General features: G+C 41.9%; 1 protein-coding gene across 1 annotated transcript in view; it reads left to right on the top strand.

Moving 5' to 3' along the window:
- Positions 1 to 12,505, top strand: part of dock3 (dedicator of cytokinesis 3) — a 721,249-nt gene that overhangs the window by 313,174 nt on the left and 395,570 nt on the right. The window contains exon 11 of the mRNA XM_060835046.1: positions 8,576 to 8,636. Coding sequence (XP_060691029.1) covers positions 8,576 to 8,636 — 61 coding nt within the window. The remainder of the gene's footprint in view (positions 1 to 8,575; positions 8,637 to 12,505) is intronic.

Below are 12,505 nucleotides of genomic sequence, written 5' to 3'. Positions count from 1 at the left end.
CTACAGTAAAGAATTCTGACAGAAGAAATTTCTCCTCTTTTGTCAATGGGTGACCCCTTATTCTGAGATTATTTCCTTCCTAGACTCTCCCACAAGGGGCAACAGCCATTCTGCATCTACTTTGTTGTTATGATTTGCTAGTGGGATATAAAGAGGGCATTAATCAGTAAATACATATTAAGTAGTAAATTTATATGTTAAGTAGCAAATTAGCAGTAAATATATAAAGCAATAAATGTATATCAATAGGTCTCATGCCTTTCTGCCCAGGTGGAGAACTTGAGGATCCTGGCACCATTCACGAAACTTGGTCGCGAATTCCAACAGCAAATAACACACGCTTTAAGTTGACAACCAGTCTCATTGCCTTCTTACAGTCACAAATCTCAGCCTGCAGTGAAGTCCAATGACTGGGGCAAAGTCCCTGATATTAGTACTATTGAGTCGAATATTACATGCTGTATCACCATTTTGTGATACTTCCAGTACTTTTTCAAACATTCTATTATACAGAAAAACATTCGATTATCCAGGTGGCTCCATGTGACAGCCCAAGAAGACAGACAATTTAGTGTCACATGGTTACCTCTCAGTATAAATAGACTATTTTTTCCATTAGGTCTGTTTCCATGTTCTTTTCAACTTTATTTCACTTGCTCATTACCAAATTCAATTAACACTTAGTGATTAACCCTTAATGGCCTGTTTTGGAAATGTAATTTTTATCCTACCACTACACCTGTCAAATCCCCTAAGAGGTAAAAACAATGACTGCAGATTCTGGATCAGTGGTGCTGGAAGAGCACAGCAGTTCAGGCAGCATCCAACGAGCAGCGAAATCGACATTTTGGGCAAAAGCCCTTCATCAGGAATAAAGGCAGTGAGCCTGAAGCGTGGAGAGATAAGCTAGGGGAGGGTGGGGGTGGGGAGAAAGTAGCATAGAGTACAATGGGTGAGTGGGGGAGTGGATGAAGGTGAAAGATCAGGGAGGAGAGGATGGAGTGGATAGGTGGAAAAGGAGCTAGGCAGGTCAGACAAGTCCGGACAAGTCATTTGATAAGGTTGCCCTTCACTCTTCTCAACTCCCATGGAGTATAGGCTCAACCTATTTAAAATCTTTTCATAAGACAGTCCCTCCATACCTTGAATCTGATTTGTATGTATTCCCTAGACTGTCTCCAATGCGAATATATCTTTCTCAGATATCTTTCCTATCAGGAATGATGAAGGAAATTTATATGAAGATGTAGAGGATATGGGAAGAATTTTGATTCAATTGTTTTTTGTCTCCGTATTCACAACAGAAAAGAACAACGTCAATGTAGTAATCCAGGATGAGTATGAAATATTGGACAAAATAATCAAAAGAGAGAAAGTGCATAAGTCACCAGGACCAGATGCATTGTTCCCTAGGATGTTGAAGGCGGTCAGGGAGGAAGTAGTAGATGCTCTGAGGATTATTTTCCAATCTTCATTACACACAGGCAAGGTGCCAGAGGACTGGAGGAATGCAAGTGTGGTTCATTGTTTAAAAAAAGGTACAAAGAAAATGACAAACAATTATAAACCTGTTAGCCTTACTTTGGTGTTGGGCAAATTATTTGAATCAATCCTGAGAGGTCAGATAAACTGCCACTTAGGAAGACGTAGACTAATGTCAGGGATAGTTCACATGGCTTTATTAAAGGAAAGCAATGCCTTGCAAGTTTGATTGAATTCTTTAAGGAAGTGACAAGAAGGATTGATGAAAGTAATCCACTGGATGTGGTCTGCCTATTTTATAAGACATTTGACAATGCCCCACACGGCAGTCTGTTCAAAAAACTGAAAGCCTATGGAGTGCAGGGTAATGTGTCGAATTGGATCCAAAGTTGACTTAGCTACGGGAAACAAAGGACAATAGTCAATCGCTGCCTTTACAAATGCAAAGTTGTTTAAAGTGGTGATCCACAAGGCTCAGTGTTGGGACTCCTGCTGTTTATTTTATAAATTAACAATTTAAACCTGAATGTGAGGCACACAATGGGAAAAGTGCACATGATACAAAACTTGGCCTGCGTGGTGGATGTTGTCAGTGCAAGATCCAAAATGGTATACAAGAATTGGTGGAGTGGGCGGGAAAGTGGCATATGGAGTTCAACTCTGATAAGTGTGAGGTAATACATTTAGGGAGGTAAAATAGTAAAAGGGAATACAAAATAAGCCAGAATGCACTGAGACGGGTAAGTGAAATGCTCAATCTTGGCATGGAAATGCACAGGTCCCTAAAGCTGACAGTACAGTTGGACAGAACACATATGGAATTCACTCTGTCCTTGGCAGAGGTGTAGACACTGATAAGACCAAAACTAGAGTACGTGTGCAGCTCTGGTTACTACATTACATGAAGGACATAATTGCCCTGGAGAACATGCTAAGAAGATTTACTAGAATGTTGGCAAGGCTGAGAATTGTAGCTACGAGGTGAGATGGTGTGGGGGGGGCGGGAGGTTTGCGTTGTTTTCCTTAGAACAGAGAGGCAAAGGGGTGACATGATTGAGGAATACAAAATTGTGAGGGGAACAGCTAGAGTAGACAGGAATGCAGCAACGTAGTAAGCATACTAATTTAAAAAGAGACGCTCAAATCTTTTAAAAGTACTTGGATTTGCACATTAAGTGCTGTTAGCTGCAGGGCTATGGACCGTGTGCAGGCAGAAAGGATTATAAAGGGTATCTGGGTTTCTTTGGGTGAGTATGGACAAGATGGCTGAGTAGTCCCCTTTTGTGCTGTATTATTTCTGTGGTTTCGAAAAAGGAACCATTCTCTCCACATCTAACCTGTGGAGATCTTTCAGGATCTCATATGTTCCAAATGGTGTCAGACAACTTGACAACTTGATAAACATCAGGAAACTCAAGTACAAGTTACAATTGTTTATTCAACTGAACACAAGGCAGCTTGGCTACAACAGTCTAAAACTAACTTCTGCAGAAATCCACATTCGCAGGTTTTATACAGTTTAGATCATGTACCTAATTTTAACTGGTGCGTTTGCAACTCATATCTTGATGAGATTTCCCAGGGTTAATTTACTTATATCTTATAGGTACATACATACATAGTGCATACAAGGATTGTTTGTGTCTCCCAAGGCCTCCCATTATCCTGGTTATTTTGCAGTCTAGGCTACTTCCTTGTTTCTATCACCCACTGCCAGGCCTGGCTCTGACCTATCACCTTTATCCTCACCTCCATCCACCCATCACACTCTCAGCTACCTTCCCCCAGACCCATCCCCCTCCCAGCCCCCTCAGCTCACCCCTCATTCCTGATGAAGGGTTCTTGCCCGAAACATCGATTCCCCTGCTGCATGGATGCTGCCTGACCTGCTGGGCTTTTCCAGCACCACATTGATCTCCAGCATCTGCAATCCTCACTTTCTCTTGGCTATTTGGCACCCACTTACATATATTTTACTGGTTTAGATACTGTGTCAGGTTTTACTTAACATCTTCTTTCGCCTGTATGTTGTTTGTTTCTCTGTTATAGATTTCCACCAGTTCTACCTTGCCCACCCTTGCCGGTAACTGTGGGTATGAATAAATTGCATGGAAGATTACAGGAAAAGATTGATTGTTCACATATTGTACTGCTCTTCTGATGTAATGCAATATCTGCCTATATGCAAATAGCCAACATGAGTTGGTCCATTGTTGGTTACATTTCTTCCATTTATAATTGACTGTTGCATTAAACCTGCACCTTGCTTCTTCTGCCTTATATATTGTATATGGACACACTACCAAAGGGGTATCCCCATTCCATCTATCTAAAGTGGTGCTTATTATATTACTGTCTACCTAGTATATATGGTGTTAAATTATGATACCTTACATAATAACCTCCCCTAATTACCTATTCTGTAATTTCTAAAATGTCTTAATTGATGTTGATTGTGATATAACTGAGATTGCCAGCTCAATGCCAATTAACACATTGTTATTGATGGTACATCCTGCATCAGGTTTATTTATGTGTTAAACCTGAGTTGGTAATCAGACCATGCTGTCTGTACTCTGACAGGCTCAACGGGTGTATATTTGTTATGCAAAAAGAGGTACCTCATCTGTATAAATTTATCTCAGGATTTTCTTTGACTGATCAATTACCTATGATCCGTTGATGTTGCAGACATCATCCTTTACCTCGTTGTTTGAGAAGTTTTCCAAAGTTAATAATCGTCAATAGTTCATGCATGGCACTCCAATGCAGTGGCCAAGTTCTGAATTACCTATGACGGTGTTTGATCGATGCCCAGCTGTCTCTCTTGGATTCCTTATTCCTTTGCCAGAATTTTCTTAAGTTGAGAACTTAAAATCCAAACTTTTTGGTCATAGTTGTCAAATCAGTTGAATTTACATCTGAGATTCCTGTGTTAAAGGTTCTGGTGGCATAATTGACCAGCCAGTATTTTAGTCCACCCATTCCCTAAGCAAAGAGTGCAGTGATTAGCTGCAACCAACTGTTAGACTGTTCAAACTGTGTCATCAGTTGTTTTTCCAAAGATGCAAACTTAATCTTTGAAAGAAGAGGTAGGAAAAGAAGCATGGCTGGATATGGAAGGAATAGGAATGATAGAAAGAATTTTCAATCGGAAGGTGTAGAATCATTGTGGGTGGGAATAGGAAATAACAAGGGGAAGAAGTCACTATTGGGAGTATTAATTAGGATATAAAACTGTAGGTATCCAGTAGGACTGAGAGTAAATCAAGAGATAATAAGATCATATTTAAACAAAATGCAAAACATTAATTATGAGTGACTTTAATCTTTATGTAAATGAGGATAGTCAGATTATCAGAGGTAACCTTGAAGAAAAATTCAAGTATGTGTCTGGACAGTTTTCTAGATTCAGCCGGGGATCAGGCTGTTTTGCATCTGGTGATATGTAATGTGGAAATTTTATTAAATGATATCAGAGTAAAAGATCCTCTAGGAAAAAATGATCATAACATAATGAAAATTATCATTCAGTTTGAGAGGGAGGAATTTATGTTGTAAACAACTATGCTAATCTTACATAAGGAGAATTACAAAGCAATAAGGACAGAACTAGCTGGAGTAGCTGGGAAAGGAGTTTAACAGCAATTGAGAAAAAATGGCAGATGTTTAAGAAGATATCCTACAGCTCATATCAATATCCTAGTGAGAAAGAAGGATTCTCGGAAATGGAATAAGGTAACCACGATAAGTAAGGGAAGTCAATGCTATCATCAAATTGAAAGAAAAAAACATACATTGTAGCATAGATTAGTGCTAAACCAGAGGATTGGGAAAGCTTTAAAAACCAACAAAAAGTGACCAGAAAAAGAAACAGAGAAAATATAATTTTTGTACTATCAAGATTGACAGTAAGAGCTTCTTTAAATATCTAGAAAGGAAGAGCAAGGGCAGAGTGAACATTGACCCCTTAGAGAATGAGGCAGGTGAAATAATAATGAGGAACCAGGAAATGGCAAAGGAGTTGAATAAATATTTTGCATCCGTCTTCACAGGAGAAGGCACTAATTGCATTCCAAAATTATTAAATAATCAAGGAGCCAAATGAAGAGCAGAAATAAGTTTAATAATTATAAAATATACTAAGACAGCAAATGAAATGCAAGAAGTAGCTGCAGAGCTGCTGTGCACTGGTAGTAATCTTCCAAGAATCCACAGCTTCTGAAAAAGTCCTTGTGGATTAGAAAGCTGCCAAAGTACCATCTCTAAATAAAAAGGGAGAAGACAAAAATTAGGTCAACTAATTTAGAAATGACCAAGCAGAGTCAGTATAGCTACATGAAGGGGAAATCATGCCTGAAAAAATTATTAGAAATCTTTGAGAAAGTTACAAACAAGATAGCAGGAGAAGCAATGAATGTAATATATCTGATTTTCCAGTTGGTTTCACATGTTAGGCTACTTAAGATAAGAGAACACGATGTTAGAAATGGCATATTAGTAAGGATTGAGGATTGGCTACTAAAAGAAGATAGAGTGTTGGGATAAAGGGTGCATTTTTCAGATGGCAACCCATGACTAGTGGAGTGTCACAAGGATTAGTACTGGGTCCACAATTATTTGCAATGTATAATAATAGTTTGAGTGAGGAAAGTTTATGTATAACAACCAAATTTGCAGACAACACAAAAGTAGTTGGGCAGACAAGTGGCAAGGATGCAGAAAGAGTTTACAAAAAGATCCAGACAGGTTCTAAAGCGAATGGTCAAAAACTTACTGAAGCATAAGGAGGCTTGATAGAGTGGATATGGAGAGGTTGTGTCTCCTTGAAGGAGAGCCAAGGACCAGAGGGCATAATCTCAGAATAATAGGTTGCCCATTTAAGATAGAGATAAAGAGAGTTTTCTCTCAAAATTTATGGAATTCTTTACCACAGATGTCTGTAGAGTTGTCTGTCAATATGTTCAAGGCTGAGATATTTTTAAACAGTAAGGGAATCAAGGATTATGAGGAAGAGTCAGGGAAGTGGAATTGATGATTATCAGATCAGCTATGATTTCAGTGATTGGCAAGGCAAACTTGAATAGCCTGCTTCTAATCCTTCTGCTCTGAATCAAGACTACTCGGGCAGACCAACATCAGAGAGGTTCATAACTTGACTAACATTAGTCCATTTTCTGGTAGCAGGCCGAGTGTCAGATGAGGTCAGTCAATTTTTTATGGTCTCAGTATTTTTCCCTGATTCATTGATACTGTTGCAATGGTGGGTGGGATTGTGCTTTTATGTTCTCGTGGACAAAGCTGCCAGTCCTTGTACAGAACATTGGAACTTGTCCCTGTCACTAGAAATTGGTTAGAATGTGGCACCATATTTTCTTTGGGAGCTCCTGTTTCTTGATGAAATCTAGACTGTGTGCCCTCCCCAAACCCTGACAGTACTGACTATCAATATGGTGAATAACATCCTACAGTCTGTAAGCAAATGACCTTTCAGTCTTCACCAGTTGGTTATGGTTAATGCTCTGAAACAAATCAGTTAGTAACATGTTCAAACTGTGACCAGTACTTCCAATGACATTTCCCTTTCATGTATACTCAGGTGCATACATCACTTATCAAGATCAGTTCAAAAGGTTCTATTCAGGTTGGCATGAATCCTATCTTCCAGTGTTACCCTTTTCATGAGTATATCTCCTATGCTGGGACCTCAACCTGTTCCATACCTGCCTGTACTTCAATTTCATGTATGATCTGAAATTCCCTAACTCCTTGTGTCAGTCCATGCTGCTGCTTGCACAGCTATCTCACAGCCCTTTCACTATGTTTCACACAAGTACTATTTCATTTGCACAGAGCCTATTTCCTAGCAACAGTCACAATGTCTCATAAGACCATAGGAACAGGAGTAGCCATTCAGCCTTTGAGCCTATTCCACCATTCAGTAGGATCATGACATTCCTCACATCCACTTATCTGCATTTTCCCTGTAACCCTTGATTCCCCTATGGATCAAGAATCTACCTCAGTCTTAAGTACACACAAAGACTCTGCTTCCACTGACCACTTAAGTGGGATCTTATGAAAAATTGTTTGAAAATCTAAATGCATCACAGCCACTTGTTATTCCTTTTCTTTTCTACTAGTTACATCCTCAAAAAAGATTCTAACTCATGTAGTTCTCTTATAATGCCATAGTTCGGTTCCCATGTGATCTCGCTTTAGAAGAAAATCATGCAATGCCAGCACCATTTAAACTAACGGGGCCAGTATTGTGTTATAGCTAGTCCAGGTAAGGAAAGCTTGTGTTCTACAAATATCGGTCTGAATTCAGTAATCGTGTTATAGTCAATTTGTGTTGTAGAAACATGTGCTTTGGAGAACCATCTGTTAAGCATAACTTACTTTTCATAAACCTATGCTGACTTTGGCCAACCCTGTTAATGCTTTCCAACTGTTCTGGTATCATGTTTTATTGTCATAGACTTAATTATGCTCTTGTGAAATAGGGATTTTGTTTTCTTTTGAATGTTAAAATGTTGGCTTTGGATAGGAAGTAGTAGCCAAATTAAGTTTTTAAGAATAATTTTTTACGTTAAGAACATATTTCAAAGAGTTTAGCAGCAAACCGTGCTCATGAAGTATTGATAAAACATTTTCCCCACTATAAAAAGGTTTCATACAGACTGTGGTATAATTGTACACATTAAGAGATTTATAGATAATTAGTATTGGCATAAACATGTTTCAGGAAGTATTGTTTGTGTACATGTCATGGGACATCTTTAGTAACATCATTAGATAAATTGCAAACAATGGTGAGAAAAAATAATGTCTCCTTGGTTCGAAACCTTTAACTAATCTAGTTACTTCATGCTGATAAGTGGGAAAAAAATGATTTTTCATGTTAAACGTTTCATTTCAGTTTGAAATGTTTAATGAGATAATGCTGATAATAGTGAAGATATTTAATATATACAGAATTAATTGCCTCTTTTCACCCTCTAACACATTCTGATGTTAACTATAGTTTTTTTTTTTCTGTAGTTCTCATTCTCATTTTCATGTCAACTTGTTTTTATGTTTGGACTTTCAGGATCTCAGTAATAAGGATCTGAAGCGAGATCTCTACATAGTTGCTCATGTGATACGAATAGGTAAACCCTTGATATTTAACAATAGACTGTTATGAGCTTGAATATGAATTCATTCACATGCTATCAGGCAAGGTGGACAGGTTTTCAATTTCCACTCGGAATAAGACTCTGACATAGAAAATACAGCCCAGTAACCAAGCATCGTTAGTATTTTGAAGTAATACATTCTGTATGTTATTGTGGATTATAATGCTGAGGATCTGTAAAATACCATTGAAGTACCAGGTAAAAGGCCAGTTTCATGGGTAGATGATAGGAAAGCGAGACGTTAATATATTAATGGGGTGCTAAAGGCTGTAAAACAAGGGCAATTGACTTACTGTGTGCCCACATTCAGGCTTAGACATTTTGAAAAGAGCTTACACCTGTTGTGTTCAGGAAGCAAAGTGCTGTCATGCATGTGCAATTGGGGCCTTCAAGATATAATAGTTGCAATTTTAAGGGACAAATGGGTATATTGTCGTGCACAATAACTTTGGTCATGCTCAGTGATTCCAATCAACAAGTAGTCTGAGCAAAAATTCTTAAAGTAAAAAGTGAGGTCTGCAGATGCTGGAGATCAGAACTGAAAATGTGCTGCTGGTTAAAGCACAGCAGGTCAGGTAGCATGCAAGGAACAGGAAATTCGACGTTTCGGGCCAGAGCCCTTCATCAGGAATGAGGAGAGTGTGCCAGGCAGGCTAAGATAAAAGGTAGGGAGGAGGGACTTGGGGTAGGGATGGAGATGTGATAGGTGGAAGGAGGTCAAGGTGAGGGTGATAGGCTGGAGTGGGGTGGGGGCGGAGAGGTCAGGAAGAAGATTGCAGGTTAGGAGGGCGGTGCTGAGTTCGAGAGAACCAACTGAGACAAGGTGGGGTGAGGGGAAATGAGGAAACTGGAGAAATCTGAGTTCATCCCTTGTGGTTGGAGGGTTCCCAGGCGGAAGATGAGGCGCTCTTCCTCCAAACGTCGTGTTGTTATGTCCATCCATAACGTCATCACCTCAGGGGATCTCCCATCCACTGCCTCCAACCTCATAGTCCCACAACCCCGCACCGCCCGTTTCTACCTCCTGCCCAAAATCCACAAACCTGACTGCCCTGGCCGACCCATTGTCTCAGCCTGCTCCTGCCCCACCGAACTCATCTCTGCGTACCTCGACACGGTTCTGTCCCCTTTAGTCCAAGAACTCCCCACCTACATTCGGGACACCACCCACGCCCTCCACCTCCTCCATGATTTTCGCTTCCCCGGTCCCCAACGCCTTAACTTCACGATGGACATCCAGTTCCTGTACACCTCCATCCCCCATCACAAAGGACTCAAAGCCCTCCGCTTCTTCCTTTCCCGCCTTGCCAACCAGTACCCTTCCACTGACACCCTCCTTCGACTGACTGAACTGGTCCTCACCCTGAATAACTTCTCTTTCCAATCTTCCACTTCCTCCAAACTAAAGGAGTTGCCATGGGCACCCGCATGGGCTCCAGCTATGCCTGTCTCTTCGTACGATATGTGGAACAGTCCATCTTCCGCAAGTACACTGGCACCACCCCCCACCTTTTCCTTCGCTACATCGATGACTGTATCGGCGCTGCCTCGTGCTCCCACAAGGAGGTTGAACAGTTCATCAACTTTACCAACACCTTCCATCCTGACCTCAAGTTCACCTGGACTGTCTCAGACTCCTCCCTCCCCTTCCTAGACCTTTCCATTTCTATCTCGGGCGACCGACTCAACACAGACATCTACTATAAACCGACTGACTCCCACAGCTACCTGGACTACACCTTCTCCCACCCTGCCCCCTGTAAAAACACCATCCCATATTTCCAATTCCTTTGTCTCCGCCGCATCTGCTCCGAGGACGACCAGTTCCAATACCGTACAGCCCAGATGGCCTCCTTCTTCAAGGACCGCAGATTCCCCCCAGACGTGATCGACGATGCCCTCCACCGCATCTCCTCCACTTCCCGCTCCTCCGCCCTTGAGCCCCACCCCTCCAACCGCCACCAAGACAGAACCCCACTGGTTCTCACCTACCACCCCACCAACCTCCGCATACAGCGTATCATCCGCCGTCATTTCAGCCACCTCCAACCGGACCCCACCACCAGGGATATATTTCCCTCCCCTCCCCTATCAGCGTTCCGCAAAGACCACTCCCTTCGTGACTCCCTCGTCAGATCCACACACCCCCCACCAACCCAACCTCCACTCCCAGCACCTTCCCCTGCAACCGCAGGAAATGTAAAACTTGCGCCCACACCTCCTCCCTTACTTCTCTCCAAGGCCCCAAGGGATCCTTCCATATTCGCCACAAATTCACCTGCACCTCCACACACATCATCTATTGCATCCGCTGCACCCGATGTGGCCTCCTCTATATTGGGGAGACGGGCCGCCTATTTGCGGAATGCTTCAGGGAACACCTCTGGGACGCCCGGACCAAGCAACCTAACCACCCCGTGGCTCAGCACTTTAACTCTCCCTCCCACTCCATCGAGGACATGTAGGTCCTTGGACTCCTCCATCGGCAGAACATAACAACACGACGGTTGGAGGAAGAGCGCCTCATCTTCCGCCTGGGAACCCTCCAACCACAAGGGATGAACTCAGATTTCTCCAGTTTCCTCATTTCCCCTCCCCCCACCTTGTCTCAGTCGGTTCCCTCAAACTCAGCACCGCCCTCCTAACCTGCAATCTTCTTCCTGACCTCTCCGCCCCCACCCCACTCCAGCCTAGCACCCTCACCTTGACCTCCTTCCACCTATCACATCTCCATCGCCCCTCCCCCAAGTCCCTCCTCCCTACCTTTTATCTTAGCCTGCCTGGCACACTCTCCTCATTCCTGATGAAGGGCTCTGGCCCGAAACGTCGAATTTCCTGTTCCTTGGATGCTGCCTGACCTGCTGTGCTTTAACCAGCAGCACATTTTCAGCAAAAATTCTTAAAGGAAACACTGCTGGTAACGGAGGGAAAAATGCAAAAGGTTGTCTTAATCGTGTTTTATAGTGGTAGTCCTGAATAGTCCTCCCAGCTCTAGAAAAATACTGAACCATTACAGGCTCTGGTTCAGATCCCATTCCACCATCTCTCCCTCCCTACTATCTCAATTTCCAAAACTACAGTTTCTGAATCCATGTCAGGCTTTATTGTAAGAAGGGGGTTCCCTGTATTAAGACATGCACATTAGGGTCATGCTTAGCAATAGTTTCATTATGTCTTTGCATATAATAATGCACTCATTGAGCTGTTGGGCACAGGATGAAGAGCCCATAAATATCAAGTTTAAAAACATGATATGACAAGAGATAATAATGAATTTCTTCTCTTAGAAAGCAGTGGACATTAAGCTATTGAATGCATTTGGGCTACTTTAGAAGGATATTTGATTGGCAGGAGAGTCATAGAATCATAGAGATGTACAGCACAGAAACAGACCTTTTGGTTCAACTTATCCATGCTGACCAGATATCAGAAATTAATCTCGTCCCATTTGTCAGCACTTGGCCCATATCCCTCCAAACCCTTCCTATTCATATAGTCATCCAAATGCCTTTCAAAGGTTGTAATTGTACCAGCTTCACCACTCCCTTTGGCAGCTCATTACGTAGACACACCATCCTGTGCGTGTAAAAATTACCCCTTAGGTCCCTTTTAAATCTTTCCCCTCTGACCTTACAGCTATGCCCTCTAGTTTTAGACTCCCCCACCCCAGGGAAAAGACCTTGTCTGTTTACCCAATCCATGCCCCTCATGATTTTATGGATCTCTTTAAGGTCACCACTCAGCCTCCAACACTCCAGGAAAAAATATCCCCAGGCAATTCAGCCTCTCCCTGCAGCTCAAAATCTCCAACCCTGGCAACATCCTTATAAATCTTTTCTAAA

Source organism: Hemiscyllium ocellatum, chromosome 14, assembly GCF_020745735.1.
Source record: "Hemiscyllium ocellatum isolate sHemOce1 chromosome 14, sHemOce1.pat.X.cur, whole genome shotgun sequence".
Classification (NCBI taxonomy): Eukaryota; Metazoa; Chordata; class Chondrichthyes; order Orectolobiformes; family Hemiscylliidae; genus Hemiscyllium; species Hemiscyllium ocellatum.
The sequence above is the reverse complement of the archived record's forward strand: the minus strand, read 5'-3'. Positions and strand labels throughout refer to the sequence as shown.